At 41.8% G+C, this 17,499-nt stretch overlaps 1 protein-coding gene across 2 annotated transcripts in view; it reads left to right on the top strand.

Annotated features, from left to right (window-relative positions):
• The window catches only part of PDIA5 (protein disulfide isomerase family A member 5), a 101,435-nt gene that overhangs the window by 70,392 nt on the left and 13,544 nt on the right, over nt 1-17,499 (top strand). For both annotated transcript variants that reach the window (XM_017823555.1, XM_017823556.1), the window contains exons 14-15: nt 542-672; nt 16,422-16,492. In XM_017823555.1, the coding sequence (XP_017679044.1) occupies nt 542-672; nt 16,422-16,492 (202 nt within the window). The remainder of the gene's footprint in view (nt 1-541; nt 673-16,421; nt 16,493-17,499) is intronic.

Raw genomic sequence — 17,499 nt, forward strand, 5'->3', positions numbered from 1 at the left:
ATTCCAGTTCAGTCACCCCCAGTCTTCCAAGTGGAACGATGCTGATTATTGCATCCTGGCTTTAATATCATATGTATTCAAGAGAAGGTCATGAAATTCTTTGTAGAAGTTTGCATGGTAGCGATAAAGAGTACAAAAAGGATGTTTGAATGGAAGATGCTGTTCTATATCGGTTGTCTTTTGATTCCACCTGCTTGCTGTTCTTCTCAATTTATGCCTATGGATGACACAGTGATGCAGGAGCAATGTTTTTTCCACCCAGATGTTGGATGCAACGTAGGAAATCTTTATTCTTCATTTCTACTCATATGCCTGAGTACAGTCACTTGAATTATATTTTTATTGAGTTCCAGAAATTAACTTACGTCTTTTCTGCTCTTATCTGGTGTTGAAAATACTGAGCATGTTTTTCTACTGCACATACACCCTGAGGGATATTTGTACCTCGGTTGCCTCATGGTAGTTATGACCAGGACGATGCTGCTCCTTTTCCTGCTTCCAGAAACATTTTCAAACCAATCTGATTGTCTTTCTTTTCTAGTCCTGAAGCACCACCTCCACCTGAGCCTGCATGGGAAGAAAAACAGACTAGTGTTGTCCACCTTGCTGGTGAAGACTTCAGAGAGTCCTTGAAGAAGAAGAAGCACACTCTTGTCATGTTCTATGCACCATGTGAGTAAAAACCTCTCTGCATGGATGGGTTTTATAAGCCCTACAGTTTATGAAATCCTGAATTAATTCCCTCACTGTCCCCAGACTTTTAAGGGTAAAGACCTGATTCTGTATAGAAGTGCATGGGATCATCATTGTATCTTTATAAATGGAAACAAAACAGCTTATAGTGGTTATTTAAAGAGTTATTGAGTTATTGCATTAATGCAGACACCAAAGCAGCCCGCAGTACAACAGCAAAACAGATTTATTTTTCTCTACTGCATTTTATGGTCCAATATAACAAAATGTGTTCCTTTATAGTAGCACAATAGACATGGAGAGCCTGACTCATTAGTGCAGCACTTCAGTAATGAAATCGATACAGTGGTGTAGGAGAACAAATTTTGATGGAATAAATTTTGTCTGTAATATATCTACATTTAAGTCTCCACTGGGATAGCTCCCTTCTCCCAGATTGGTTTGCGTGCATCACACACACACTTTCTTTTTGAAACTCATGAGAATATTTCTAGAGAAGTTTTGAATCAGAATCTTTATAAATAAGGTGAAATGGAGGGACCTCTTCTGTTTTCCTGTGCCATCCCAGAGACAAGCAGACTATGCACAAGTTCTTAGTTTTTGAGGGGTTTTTATCAAATGGAAAAGATATTTCAGGCATTTAATATTATATAGAATTAACTTGCCTTTATAGCACCATGGCTCAGCCCCCTAGATACTAAAAAATTTCTTCCCTATGACATGGCCAGCAATTAATGGATAACCTTCAGATAAACAGTTACTAACTTGTTCCCATTAAACTGAAGGTATTTTCCATAAAGAGAGAAAAAGGTCCTCAGTGTTTAATCAGGCAACCCCTTATTTTGCTTTTCTGTTAGAGAATTAAACATGAATGCTCTGGGGCTCCCATGAAGGGATGTGGGAGAAAGGAGGGGTGCAATTCAGAAGGGAAATTTCTGGAACGTTGTAAAAGAAAAAGGAAGGGGATGTAATCCCTTCTCAACTCCAGTTCCCACCACCTATTGACTAAAAATTGCCCATGTGCCAGGAATTTCTGATTCATGGATCTCAACTGGTTAAGAGGAGCAAGTTGTAATTTTAAAATCAAATGATTGCACACAAAATGGTAAGATTTAGGAGTTCACTGTTTCTTGAGTTCTCTTTACCCGATCAGTGACTTTCTGTGGAAGAGAGATTTATTTCCCTTTTGGTTTTTAACAGCATCTTTTTAAGGCATTTAAATTCTTGGTCTTTTTTTAAGGCCATGTTTAAAGGAGAGACACTATGTGCAATGAGTATACAGCTCTCAGGCTTGAAAGCATGAGGCAGCTTGTCTGATGGGCTAATTGTTTGCAGTTTGACTTCTACCCTTACTTCAGAAGGGGTGAGTAAAGATCAGCCTGGCCCTGGCTATATGAACAGGCTTGCATGATGTAAAACTGTTGGGTCCTTTGAGGCTGCCCTTCAGACACGTTTTTGCACTGGTTTTGACACAGTGCTGCATGAGACCACCTCTATACAGGACAGAAAGGTGTTAACTGGTACCACTTCTGGCCTTCCCCTGACTCCTAGGGCTGTCAGGGTTGCTGTTGTGGTGTCAGTATGTGGGTCATGCACAGTTTCTGATTTGTCAGATTTGTTCTCTCTAAATGTGGAAGTGTCTGTGAGCAAAGCAGAAAGCAGACGCACGCAGGGAGGGCAACAAACCTGCCCTTTCTTGGGTGCAGGGGAACGAAGCAGATGAATATTTTAAATATCTGGTTTCTGTGAAATAATCATTAATGCAATAGAATGGTACAAATTGTTCTGTTTTTTCAGCTTTTCTGCAGTGATAATGTGCCTCCTGCTAAATTTGATAGATTAGCTTTTGTTTACTGTTTTCTCAATCTTGAGACCTCTTGGAGCTTATATTGTCAATTAGTCTTAACTTGCTTCTTTTAGTGCTGAAGGAACACTGCTAAAATTGCAAGACCCCATTATCTCAAATAATTTTCTTTTTCTATTCAGATCTTAGGTCAGGGCAGACTCACAGTATGCTACTCCATTCACTTGTGACTCTGTGGCAGTATTTGTTACACTTACACATATGCTGAGATATTTTAAGATTGGGAGTGTGTGTATACATGCATATATAAAATATGTTTATATATAAATATTTATGCTAAGAAATGTATCTCTCATCTGTCATTAGAATTTAAAGTAGAAAGTTGAATATTTTGACCTTTGTCAGGCTTTCAGCTAGAGTGACAAACCTTTAGGCAAAGGCCACAGATATATATCTTAGATGCAAAATAAAATGAGATCTGGCTTTTCTCTGGCAGCTTCCAGTCCAAATTGCTTAATATGTATAGGAGAACCATCAATCTGCTGCAGTGCCAATAACTCTGGACTGAGCTGAGCGGTGCTTTAATGGTACTGAACTGTGCTTCACAGTGATTTAGCTCTGGAAGAGAAGACTGCTGTATCCATGTGGAAAAGATAGGGAACTCATTACTCCATCAACCTGAATATGGCTGAAGCTTAAAGGTTATTCCTGATGCCTGTGGAATATTTTAAGGACTGAGACTTGGAATCAAAACTCTTGAAATTAATGGGGAAAAAAATCCACTCCTGTGGACTTGACACCCGCAGAGAGTCCTGCTCTTGATTTCACATTCCCATTCCTCTCTGGTGGCACCTGTGTGCCCAGTAATGGCTGATTTGTCACGGCAGGATTAGTAGGGGTGTGTCCCCAATACTGATTTGGGACGAAAGTGCCAGCTGCAGAAAACCAAATGCTACTTGTGCCAGTAACTGCCTTGGACGTGATCTTCGTGTAAATGTCCATTGCGTGGGTCTGTACCACGCCCCCGTTGCACACAGGCTGGGGCTGTGGGTTGGCACTTGTTAGAGCTACTCAGGGCTAGCACTTGGAGCAGGCTGCTGGCATCTGTGCTGCACAGCACCTGGCCCAGCAATTCTCTGGACCCCTGTGGGGCTTTTGTGGTCCTAAGATGTAATTGTCATCCCAGTCACGTACCTTTGAGTTCAAAATGCCTAAAAAAGAGGAGGACAATGATACCATCTGTGAAACAGAAGCATGAAGCCACAGGTGTGTATTACATCCTGGGGAATGCTGTGAGGGATTTGAGGAGTGTTTGAAAGCAGTAGGTTTATTACACCAGCATTTGAGAGGCCTTTGTGGAACATTTGTGTGCCTGTATTCTCTCCATGAATCAGCTCTTAAAGTACTGGATACCATCAACTACTCCAGGTTTCACTTGGCTTTGTCCAGAAATAGGGGGAGACAACTAGTCTGAGTATGGCTTGATATGCACACATAGCCTGGTACATGGATGATCAGGATTTTGGAAGCTATGGACCATATCAGAAAGTGAGTCAAGTGGACAAGAACAGATCAAGCCTAGTTAGACTGCAGGGCTGAACCAGTCACAGCCAGAAGTGCATTAGGTGCATGTCTGTGCTCTACATCCGGAGCTTGTTTGAGGACTCACAGCATTAAAGCCTGGAATCCTGGGACGATGAGTTTGCATCGGTGCCTCTTCTGGGATCAGCTCACTGACTTTTCTTCCTTCTTTCTCTTACATCCTCACTGTTCATACTGCTTATCTGAAGGTGCTTTATCTGCATTTTTACTTTCATATGCTCTTTCCACTCCGTTATCCCAGATAATTGAGATTTGACTTTGTCAGTGCATTAAATTTTAACCTTCTATTATAGCACTGAAAACTGCAAAATAGAAGCAGTTGGTTGTGATTAGTTGTCAGAATCACAAAGGGTAACAAAGTTCCAGTAAATAACATGTCTTCACAGTTGGAGATGTTTTGCTGCATTACTCAAGCTGAAATTAAGAGACGAAAAGAATGATTGAATCTACATGAGCATTTTTGAATGAACTGGGGAAGTGCAGATAGTTCTTTGTGAGTGTACTGTTTCTTTAACCCAAACTTCTGTGTGGAGATACCCTTGGAATCCTACATGGAATTTCTTGGCAAGCCAATGCCAAGATCCATACCAAGTTAATGACCATCCCATTATCTAAATGAAAACTCTTGGTTCCCTCTTCCACCTTGTTCATCCCTGGGATTTAATATACCTTTCTGATGTCATACTTCGGTCACATGACCATCAAGCCTTAGCTAAATGCTCCCTCAAATTTATGCTGGGTCTTTTCAGCTGTTGTAGAAGCAATTCAGAGCCAGGGATGCAGACTCCATAGCTGAGTGTCCTCAGTTGCATTAGACAGAGCTTCACCAGCAGGTCAAGACAGCTGATCCTTCCCCTCTACTCAGCACTGGTGAGACACAGTTGGATTGCTGTGTCCATTTCTGGACACAGTACAGGAGGAGCACTGACATACCAGAGTAAATCCAGGGAAGGGCCATAATGGTGATTAAGGATCTGGAGCATCTGACATATGTGAGGAGAAGCTGAGAGAGCTGGAACTATTCAGCCTGAAGAAGAGGAGGCTCGGGAGGAGCTTACCAGTGTGCATTAAGTACCTAATGTGGGGGGTAAGAAGAGAAAGCCAGACTCTTCTCTGCAGTGCCCAGGGACAGGACAAGAGGCAATAGGCACAAATTGAAAAACAGGACAGTTTGCTTAAGCATTTAACGGAAGCTGTGGGGGTTTTGCTGTGGTGGTGGTTGAACACTGGAATAGATTGACCCAAGAGTCTCCATCCCTGGAGATATTTAAAACCCAACTGGACACAGTGCTGGGCAGTCTGCTGTGATTTGACCCTATTTTGAGCAGGGAGTTGGATCTCCAGAAGTGCCTTCCAACCACAGCAATGCTGTATTTTTAGGAATAGTAATACTGGAGTTTGAAATACATTGTCCTAACACCGTGGGGACACATTTGTTGATTTTAGTTTGGTTCCCCCCCTCCCCCCTTCTCATCAAATTCTGATTTTCTCTTAAATAAGAAAGGCTTACTAACACCAACTACTAATTCTTGCACAGAAACAGAAGATGTCCACTTGTGAATTATGAGAGGCCAACACATGAAAACACATTCATGTTGGTTTTTGGTTGAGATTGCTGCTTCCTGAGAAACTACAAATAAATCAACTGTGTCAGAAAGGAATTATATATAATAGACCAGTCATTAACAGGTCCATATAATGGGGGGAGAGCATTCTATTTTGAGATCAGTCACTTGGCACTGAGCAAGTTCATTCAGTGTCTACTTTTGTCAAAACACAAGTTAGTAAGCATTCTTAAAAAATAAAGACTTTCAGCAGCAATGGGAAGTAGTAGGGGGAAAATGCTGCCTTTTAATGGTTCGTAAGGGTGGCAGTTGCCAATGTTATTAACTTGCCAAATGGCCTCAGTCTGTGGGACTCAACAGGGTTCACAACAATGGGTATTTTTAATAAATACTTTGCTGGGATCTGATTTCCGGTTCTGTGTTCAGCAGTGAAATATTCACTTTACTGGAAATTATTTTCATCAGGTGAAAAAGGTTATTTTCTGGTGAAGCCTGACCCACAGGGGTTACCCAGAGAACACCCGGAAATAAACCATCTTGAGGATGATTTTAATGAGGTATTTTTGTATTGAGCAAGTGGCTGTACTGCTGCAAGGGATGTGCAATTAAAAGACATCAGCCTCCTTGACTGTTCACTTAAACTATTGTAGGGTTTCTCTTTCAGGGCTGGAAGAAGTGAATGAAGGTGCCTAATCTGTGTTGCACCTGATAAAATCCCAGAAGACTTTGAGATGGTGTTTGAGGCATTAAAAGGCTATGTGTTGTTCTAAGCTTTTTGTGGGAGATGGTACATGGGTATTGACAAAGAGAGTCAAGCAGGATTATTTGACATCATTGCTGTCTGATGGGTCATCTCCTGGCCATCAGTAAGAAGTGAGAAATCAAATAGGGATTTCTTCAGCAGTAAGAAATCAGATAGGGATCTGACTAAGTCAGTCCTACCCATCCCTGTGTGTTTCATTAGTGCTGCATAAAATGTTGAGGGCTAAAGCAAACCTGCATTAATTTTACCCGCAGACATTGCTGAAAATATTAACCATTCTGTATCCTGGTATGCAGTACACGTCAAGGAATATACAACAACAAAAAACACTTGGCTGAGAGTCCTTGACAGAGTGGGTCTCACTGTGTGCACAGAGGGTGCACATGGTGTTTGGTTATTAATGCTGACAGACAGGAGGGCCAGTGTGCTCCTCCAGCCCTGGGACCCAAGCTGTCATCAAAAGCTGTTCTGGAAGAAGCAGTAATGTTTCCTTTTCATCCCTCCTGTTTTTTGAAGTAAACTCAGAAAAAGCTGGTTGCACCATATCTCAGCCTTTGCATAGGCAGTTTTGGTGAGATAATGCTATGTTTTGGCTAAGATGGACTACTGTAGCAAAACATGGCAAATTTGACTGGCTGTGAGGCCTCAGCCTGTGGCTGCTGGGCCTGAGATGAGCAGTCTGGGTCCCAGCTGGATCACTCAGCAGACCTGGGTGGCGTAGTTGTGTGTGAAGTGTGCGCAGAGGGGGAGAACATACTGGACAGCTGAGTTAATGAGTCCAGACGTGCAGAGCAAAGCAGCAGCACAGTTGAATTCAGTGTCTCACGATGGCCTCGGATCGGCTCCCACCAAGAGGTTTTCCTGTCGCTTGCAAGCACATCTTGTTAAGTTTTCATTAGTGGGCTGTATCAAAGAGCCTGAACAAAGTATGTGTGTTTGTAAATGAAGCTTAAGCTATCAAAAAATTATTAAAAACATGCTGAACAGAAAGAATCCGTTTCAAGGCAAAAACCCTTGCAGGAAGGATTTTCTGGTTGTTGGTTGAGGCAGAGGCGAGGTCTGGACCCTCTGATAATGAGACTTTAAATCCTGCGTGGGCTGGCACTGCAGAATTTTGATATGTTAGCTCTGCCTCTAACTGCTTTCTCTCCTGCATTAGTGGTGCTCTTGCTACAGGCACACGTTAGTGAGGTGCGTTCCTGTCAGTGTAATGTAGTGCTGATGCCACAGAGCCCCTTAACAGGCTGGATTTGATAAAGGATGAATTTTATAGAGTGGTCTCTGCAATCAGGCTGGCAGAACTGCTCTTAGCCCTAGCATTTGTGTCGAGGATAATAATTAGTGCTGAGGGAACAATTTAAACTGCTTTCAGAAGTTGAGCCACTTCCCCACCCTGTGGGTAGTGGTGATAGAAGTGCTCAGAAGTGGCTGTCGTGGAGCTGTAGTGTTGAACTAAAATTTGTTGGGGTGATCCAGCTCCTCTTGTTTTGTAACTCTAAAATGTTACAGCTGCGTGATTTGGTATGCAGAATATTACCTGTATATGAACAGTTCAGGACTGTGAGAAGGGAAGAGGAGGGAAGTGTGTGCTCTTGCCCTGTGAAATTTTCTCCTCACAGGCACACAGCTATTGTTGGTGCAATGTCACATAAAGTCTCTCTGGGTACATTAGGAGAAGTTTAACTATGAATATGCCAGCCAGCTTTATGCACTGTCATGAAACCCATTTCACATAAGAAACATGCTTTTCCTGGTGATGTGTCATAACAGGGGCTGCTTTTGAGACTCTGTTAGTGCAGATGAAATTCCACAGTGCTCTGCCAGCTGTTGCTATCTCTGCAGTGTATCTTCTGTTACCAGTTGTGTCCACTGGCATGTTAGATGGAAAAATTATTTCATTTGCTCTCTAACTGTATTTGCAGTTAACCAAGGCTGATGCTGCTGCTACCAGCTTCGTTTGAGCTGCATAGGCCAGTGACACAGTAGAAAATGCAGCTCTGCTGGAACTGATGCTCAACTTTGTTCTGGGTGTAACTGTTGCTCTTTAACCCTTTCTTTCTACAAGCGACTTGCTATATAGCTTTCCATCTTAAAGGATTGCTTGTTGCCAAATGCTGAGTGCTCTAATATCATTTGTAATTCACTGCAGTCAGTCATATCCTTGCTTTTCACAGTGTATAAAACAGTCCTGGAGTTCTGTGCTGAGTTTCTTTCCTCACTTTGCAATTTGACCTGTTCTTTGTTGCTGCTGTTGCAATTGCTCATGTCAAAGGCTTTGGTTTGTAAAGATTTGGGTCTGTATCCCTCGTCTCATCTGTATACCTAGTGCTACAACATAAGAGTTCAGATAGCTTTGAAAAAAACAAAACCCAACAGCAGGCTGTGAAATTGGTAGTAGTTTGTCTGTTGTTAAGAGTAGCAAGACAAGCTATGTTTGACCCCAAGCTTAACTGAAAACCTCATAACCTTTTTCAAATCAAAGGACAAATCCCTCTCATTCAATTACTAGTATCTTGTGTCTTGGAAATATTATTAAACTGTGGTGTCAGATCATGTCACAAAGTGAACTTTGGGTCCAAATATTCAATTAAAAGGACCTCCAGTTCTCTACTGGTAGAACAAAAGAGAATTAACCTTTCAGTAACATCTCCAAATGCCTTTCTCAAATCTGCCTGTGGATTCAATAACTTCTGTAGCCACACAAATTGCATTGGTTTAAGCAGTATACCCATTTTCAGCTCTTATCTATGCAATTATTGTCTGTGGCCTGTCTCTCCTTGATTGACCAACTAATATTCTTGTTTTAATTCTAGTTAATCGCTTGGAACTCTTGAAGTGGAAACAGGCTTTGCTTTACTCTGCGGTCTACGAGCTCCCGGGTTTGCTTTGATAGCTGTGCAATGTGCTGCTTTCACTTGCTTAGAATTGCACTCATTTAAAAACCAATAACGGAGGGCACTATCTACCCCTGTTATTTAGACGGTGATGATTTCAAGCAGAGATGGGGAATTGGAAAGTCATTCTCTGCTCTGCACTTTGCACGCTGAGGGCTCCATCCTGCCACGTGCTGGGCCCTCCGAGGCCCTGGTGGTTTTGTAGCTGAACAAATGGAGTCAGCACCTTGCAGCCCTGCTCCCTGTCAAGCAGGATTGTGAACCCTGAGAGTCACTTAACCTCTTCCTGACTCCATTTAACCTTGAGTGTAATGACAGAGGGGGATAATCACGTCTGTCTCTCTTAGGGGCAATTTGAAGTGTAATTAATTGATATTAGTTAAAGCATTTGAGATCACCCGTTGAGAGGTACTAAAGGAAGCTGGGGGCTGAGGGGGGAGCAGAGCCCTTTCTCATGCTGAGGGTAGAGCACAGACAGCACAAATGCCACTGTCTCACAAATCACTGGGCTTTCAGATCCCTTCTAAGGAGTTGGCCAGGACTTCGTTATGAAAATACTGACAGCTTAAGTTAGAGTATTTGATATGAAAACACTCTACATTAAAATGTGTGCATGTTTAAACAGTCTCTTTGAAAAAAAACCTCATGTAAAATATATGCACACCACTTTGTTACTTTATTTATCAAGATTTTATTATGTACAAGATGCTAAAAGTGCACACGGAAACAACACGGGTAGGGTCATACATTGTTATGCGTTAATGATGGGCAGAAAGTTCAAGGTTAGTGCTTTCTGAAGTCCAGATGCCTGATCTGCACTGCTGTGGAGCCATTCCGGTTGGGATGCTCAGGTCAGGGTTGGCAGGGGCACCATCCTCACCTGACTGTGGGGCAGTGCTGGCATTCTGCTCGGAGACAGTGACACGAGGACAGCCAAAACATGTCACTTCTGTAGCAGTTTCAGCTCAGCCATGCAAGTCAAGGACAGCTGCCTTCTGATCTGGTAGAGAACCACTGTGTGAAAGCATCTCTTTCAGAAAACCATTTCCTTTCGGACTAAAAATCACTGGTGACGGGGAATGTGAATTTCCTGTCTGATTTTGACTGGCTTCAGCAGGCAGCCAGCTCTGGAGACTACTTAGCCTTTGGCACCCAGCTTGAATAGCTTGTTATAATGAAAATTAGAGACTGACTTTTCTCGATTTTTATAATTTCTTAATCTTTGGATTTAAGCTGTTGACACACTGAGCTTCCTGACGCCCTTTGCCCTGAAACACGTCTTTCAGTCCTGTTGTTTCTCTTATGGGTCTTCTCAGCCCCCTGCAGTTTGAACTCATTCTTGATTTGTGTACCCAGAACTGCAAACAGCACTTTGGAGGTGCCAGGCAGAGAGGCCGTCTCCACACCTACTTAGTATTTTAATTTATATATTCAATGAAGCTCCTTTTGACAACTCCATCATTTTCTTTCAAAGCTATATTGCTAGCATTGTTTGGATTTCTTTTGGTTCTAATACATTTAAAGCCCCTTATATACTTAAAACATCATTATTACCTCTGCTGACTGTAGATACTGCTTTGATGTCCATTTGCTTCCTTTATCTATTTTGTACAAATTGTTAGCTTTTGATTTATATTTATTAAAAACAGCTTCACCTTTCTTCTATGTGCTATGCTAATACAGCTTCCACTCTTCTAAGGAAACTGAATTAACCTTGTACTGTTCAGCTGTAGAGAGGTTATATTATATCACTAGGCTTTGTAGTTTCAAATTAAAGAAAGCATGAAGTAACTTAAAGGATGGTTTTTCATATTTAAGCAAGTAGAAACCTGTGGTTTTTTGGAAAGAGAACTTGATTCCTTTAGGCAATTCTGAAAGTTTGATGCAATTTTGTTTTAAATGTAGTAAGGTGACTATTGTACAACAGGGTGCATCTGTTTCATGCACTACTTTGGAGACATCTTAAATTTGCCATCTGGTCCTAATACTTGTGTACATTGAAGGTTTAAGAATTTTTAGGGGTTTTTTTGACTCGCTATCATCTCTAAACAATTGGTTAAAAAAAAGAAAACCTTGTTCAATGAAAAATTCTCCATTTGAATGTAATAAAGATATGTAGGTTATTCATTAGATTGTCCCATTGCTTTGAAATCCTCTGTGTCCCTTCTGCACCCCATGGGATCCTGCAATTATGGGAAATGTTTACAACTCAGAGAACAGGATATTGTGTCTGTAGATTTATTGAATTGCTACCATATCATATCAGTTTTTGTGTCATTCTTGTCTTACCTGACAAATGGGTTCATATTATTTTTTCCTCAGTCTCTTTTTTGTTAAAAAAAAATAGTTCACAAGGTGATGTGAGCACTTAGCAAGTTTTTCTGTTTCCCCTTGTGATATCTTTGTTTTACATCATGTCACAACTGTGTTGTGGCATCATTTTGGAAATCACATCCATCTCAACCCTGCAGTTCTTTATTTCTTCAGAAATGCCTCTTTCTTCCTCAAAGCGGTGTTTCATCTATGAGGACGAAGCCAGCTTATGTGCTGGGCATTCCAGCACCTTTCTGTGCCCAAACCAGTACTGGCTCGTTGGGTCTTTCCTCAAAGACAGCCAGAGAAGATGCTGTACCGTGCAGTTGTTCCTGCTATCAGTAAATTCAGCCCATGAAAAATTAGCTGGGCTATATATTTTTCCATCACTTCATCTCCCAAAAGACCCACTAACTTTCCTTTAAATGCCTCTCTAATTAGAGGAGATTTAATCTGACACCTCCCCCCCCCAGTGATAATGGGTCTCAGTGAAGGCCGCTTGTTTGCTTGCTTGATTTCCCTCATCTGCTTTTTACCCACAGAAACCATATTTTTCATATACTGAATCAGTCAAAAGCTACTTTGTTTTCAAGGTGAGGAATGTGACAGTGCCTGCCATGACTGTACCACAATGTGCCTTCCCAGCTCATACCAATTTTACAGCATGAATGGTATAGAAAAACTATGTAGAAAATACAGGGTTCATGTAAAATGCAAGGGTGGGCCAAAGGGCCAGATTTTGAGCACAGAGGTGAGAATGTCTGGCCAAAGCTGTACTGAAACTGTATCATTTACTGATTTGGAACAGGGAATGGCCTTAACACATGCTACTGCATGTGCCTTAGATGCCAAGCTCTCTTGTTTTCCTACCAGGTGATGCAACTGTGCTTCTGCATTAGGAAATGGTGTTATCTTGAGATGCGCAGGAGTGATTAGAGGTTTTGAGTGCCAGTATGGGGATCCTGTGGAAATGCTGGATGTTCCAGAAGCGTGTTTCCTTCAGATTTCTCAAGTCAGGCTCAGAAAATGACTGTTCAGTTCACATCTACTCTTAACCCTGTTGAGATCAAATTTGAGACTATTGTAAAAATGAAGAAAGAAAGAAAATTGGTAAAGCAAAGCCGTGCATCTACATTAGAAGTCTCTGCTCCCAGAAGTGCTGCTTTCAATGCTGCTCAGTTGAAACTCCACTTCTTGTCCCTGTAGGAAGTCTGTGCGCTTACCACAGCACACAAATTATTTAACTAAAATGAATTTTCCCACTTGTTTAGTCCATAGTGACTTCCTGTTCTATAAATACTGCCGAGAAGGGTCAGGACCTTTTGGTTCTTGACACATTACCCACACCTTCAGATGCCACCAGTTTAATCTCTTTTCATTGCAGCCCATCTGAAAAATCCTTTCTAAGGAGGGTGCACACTTCCTATCTTCATGTACCGTGCTCAGTACATTTCCTTTCTTTGCACTTTCAAATCTAGAAGATAGTGTTAACATTTAAAATAAACGTGTGATAGTGGGTGCGAAGAGGGAATGGGGAGAACAAGTTTTCCGTCTGTCAAAATGAAGACATCAACCTCTGCTTTTATTTTTTTTGGCATGCGTGCTTTAAATAGAATGACTGGGTTGGGTGACTTCCAAGTGTTTGCTGTATTTGGCAATCCTTCTAAGTTGTAACAGATGAAGTTCTGCTGTTCCATATGATGTGCTCCTTCCCCTTTTTTCAGTGACTCCTTGAAACGCCTTGGGAATTCAGTGTAGCATTCACATCTGTTCCGTGGATGGATGTCCAAGGCTAACAAAATGCCTACTGGACTTGGAGGCAGCTCTGCCAAAAACCATATGGTTGTGTTTTAGTTTTGCAAGCAGAGTGCAGTAAAGAAAGGAGGTTGGGCCAAGAGAGGAGTGAGGGGAGGAGGAATGGAGCTTCAAATCGGTAAATGAAGGTAACTTTTTGTGATTAGGTATTGGAGTAAGAAGATGAGAAGATCACAGAGAAGAGGAAATAAAAGGTGTTAGCATAGGTTCCTTTGTCAGTTGCTTTGAATTACACGACTCTCCTCCGTGTAGTGATGTTGGCTGCAGCCTCAAAGCATGTTCGGTTTTGTGTACCTTTTCCAAAATGCTGTAACAGTCAGACAATGGGATGCTTCCTTTTGGCCTTGCAGGATGTGTCTCTTTGCTGAGAACCACACTCAGAGCCCTTTTCCATTCACCTGTTGAACACTGTGCAGCAGCACATGCGGTGTTTGACTCCCTGGGGTGGAGAGGACACGGAGCAGCTGCTGATGCTCCTCTGAGCAGTCACCAGCTAAGGGCTACTTGGGCTGTTTCCTTACCAGCCATCCTAGCCCATGTGAAATGGCAGCTTGCATTTTTAATAGCCATTGGACTTTTTTGTTTGAAAGAACATACTTGTTACTTGTTGAATCGTGTTCTAATTTTCTTGAGGAGTGTGGCTCATGGAGAGCTCCTACATACTACAACTTTACTAGGGGCTTAGAGGGGGACTATACTGAATGCCCTGTCCTCTGCACATCCAGCACCCCTGAGGAAAACACAAAGACTGATGTGTCATAAAGGTGTTAGAGAGGAATATGAAGACATGAAGTATCATGCTTACCCTGAAATATCTTTCATTGAGGATTTAAAATATGCTCTTCAGTGAAATCTTAATTTCAAGCTCAAGATTATAAGCAGAAAAGGGGAACCTGAAGGGTTTAAAGTTTGCAGAAAAGCTACAGTATGTAAGCATGTAGACTAGAGCAAGTATTCTTGCTTTAAAGGTGCCTGATTTTTATCCATTTTTTGTCTGCAGAATTCTTTTTAGATGTCACCAGTTCTGATATATTTGTGTAGAGCAGTGTTAACAAGTTAACCAAGGCAGTCACCCCATAGTGCAGGAAATTATCCAAAATGTATTAAGAGGCAGGCTTGATCTGCAGGCTCTTCAGTATCAGGCAGATAGGACAGACAAGTGGTAGGAAAGGAAATAGGTCACCAAAGTGGGCTGATGGACATGGGAACAGCCTGGAAACCCAGCCTCCTCCTCTTTCTTCTCTTTCTCCTCCTCCTCCTCTTTTTCTTTCTTGACCATTTTCTTCCAGGCAAATGCTGAACAACAAAGTTAATAGTTTGCAGGCTGTAGGGGACCTGCACCATCTCCCACTGAAACACAGCTGCCACCAAGATAACTGCCATTGTGCTCCATAAAGAGTTTGAAGCCACTAAGATAGATTTGCAGGAGTGCCTTAGTTTCCCAGGAAACATCCCCTTGACTTTTTGGTATTCTTGGATACTGCACAGGCTCTCGGTGTATTTATACACGTGTGTCATTGCAGTGCTTTCAAAATCCTATTCCAAAATAAAAAAACACTCTAAAATTCAAAGTAGTGCATGTAAGCAATGAAATTGCATTTTGGTGAAGCTGAAAGGGGAGTGCAGTGTTTATGCACAGATGCTGTTTTTCTTGTCAGCTGAAAGAGTGCATGTAGTTTATGAGGGTGGCTGCAAGCCTCCTAAGAGGGCATTTGTTCAGTACTGACTTAGAAGTAACACAGACACTTTTTCATCATGTCAAATACAAGTAAACAACAGTAGCATAAGCTGTAATTGGAGCTTGTGAGCAACTCATCTGTGATCTGTTCTGTTCCTATCCAGAAATAATAGCAGGATGAACTCCTTTGCTTTGCTAGCACTATACAGGCTTGACTGAAGTGTGTCCATTCCTTTTTTTCTCTGCATCTACGCAAAAACAACTGTCCTGAGTGTTTGCTTGGGATCAACCTCTGTGATGGGTTTGAAAAAAGTAATTTGTTACACATATGCAGGTACTTTCTTTTTCAGAGTCTTGCTTAGTATTGATGTTTTGAGAGTAGTTTAGATTATTCATAGACAATAAACATTGCTTCTGAATTAAGAGCACTCAGATCTGAACCTTGAATCAAGAGAGCAGTTCTTGTTCCTCATCGGTAGCTTCTTCTGAAATGTTTGAGTAAATTTAGTATATATTTAAGCAAGGGATCAGCTGGCCTTTTGTGCAATGCTGCAGTGGTACAAAGAAGTATAAGCCCATCTCCAGTACAAGCTGTGGGGCTTTTGTGTGCTGTGTCTGTATCACTATTCTGTGGTTGCCCATTTATGGTGAACAGGAGGAAGGTCTCCAGGAAGGCCAGCAGCAGTCATCCTGACCTGGGACTGGACTTCTGCTCTCCATCAATGAAAGATGTGTAGCCTGTTGGACTTGCTTCTCTTCCCCTCCTTTGTGTTCCTGGTGGCTTGGCTCTAACACAGGCAATTCCCAAGCACTCCTAAATGCTCCCAGCAACTTCCTTTCTAACTTCCAACCTCCTTCTGTTCACAGCTGTGCTGTCTTTATTCCCATGTCCAAGTGTAGGTGGTATCTGTGGCAACAGCACTAATAACCCACGTGGCAGTACAAGGGGGTACAGAGCAGGGAAGTGGTCTGTCTGTGGCTGCTGATCTCAAAGTGCTCTTAAGGGACTGGCCATAGAGAAAAGCCCTGTGGTCCCTATATGGGATTTTGTGTAACTCTTAAGTGTACACTTGAACTGCTTGAAGTCAGAGGGATTTTAAACACATGCTTAATTTCATGTAGCTGACACACGGTCTACACATGCCCTGTCCCACTCCTACCAGAACTGGAGAGCTCCTATCTAGAATGATTTTTAGTACAAAATTTCCACTGATTCACCTTGTGTCTTGAGTTTATCCCAGTATCTTATTTACAACTAAAGTTTATGATGTCTTTTTCTTCCTGTGTCAAACAGGGTGTCCCCACTGTAAAAATGCCATTCCACATTTCACAACTGCTGCTGAAGTCTTTAAAGAAGATCGCAAGGTAACTTGCTGTTAATTATTTCTGAGATGTTTAAGAATTATTTCCACCATTTGTACTTTATAGGCTTTGCTTATTGATAAGGTGATAGGCTTGTAGATAAAATTGCTGTTACACTTATAGAAACGTATCTGCATCTTAGGGGCTGTATCTTTTTGGTCAAATTGAGTTATACTTTTAACCTATTCTGTTTTCTTTTATTTGTTGTCTTTTATGTTTAATTTTTTGTGTAAGAGTTCTTTTCTATGAAGCGAGGAACAATTCTTTCTCCCTGAGGGATTTAAAAAAGATAATTTACATAATCTCCATTCCCCTTCAACTTTTATCAGCCATTGGGGCACATGTGGAGAAAACACAAGTTGTGTGATAGTCCTGAAGACCTCAGTCATGTAACTAATCCTTGCTTGCATAGCATAAATATAATTTATTTCTGTAAGTTGGCTGACTTGAGCCCAGGATGTCAGGCCCTTCTAGGACCCTCATGCTTTGGCCTTGAAAATACATCTGATGACTGAAGCACACTGGGTAATTTCATTGCCTCAGCTGAACCATTTTAACTGAGCCAGTGTAGATCTAGGATTTAAAAAAAAACCAACACTGAGCCCCTGGATTTAACCAGATAAGTAGCTAGGAACCTTCTTGCTATCTTTCAGTGAACTGTAGTTCATTCTGACCTCCGAATTTATTGTAACTTCACAGTTGCTTTGTGTGTAGGTATGGCATGGAAAAGATTTGGCAGTTTAATAGGGAACTTGTTCTCTCAGGCTTGCTGAGGAGGGAAAACAGAGAGGGAGGTGTTGAGCTCTTCTTCCTGGATCCAGCGATAGGACACATGGGAATGATTTGAAGCTGTGCCAGGGGAGGTTCTCACTGGACATTAGGAAGCATTTCTTTACCAAGAGGGTGATTAAACCCTGGAACAAGTGACCTAGAGAGGTGGTCAATGCCCCCCAAGCCTGTCAGTGTTTAAGGGGCATTTGGGCATAAGCCCTTAACAAAAAGTTTTAACC

Source organism: Lepidothrix coronata, unplaced genomic scaffold (genome assembly GCF_001604755.1).
Source record: "Lepidothrix coronata isolate B3197 unplaced genomic scaffold, Lepidothrix_coronata-1.0 Scaffold103, whole genome shotgun sequence".
Classification (NCBI taxonomy): Eukaryota; Metazoa; Chordata; class Aves; order Passeriformes; family Pipridae; genus Lepidothrix; species Lepidothrix coronata.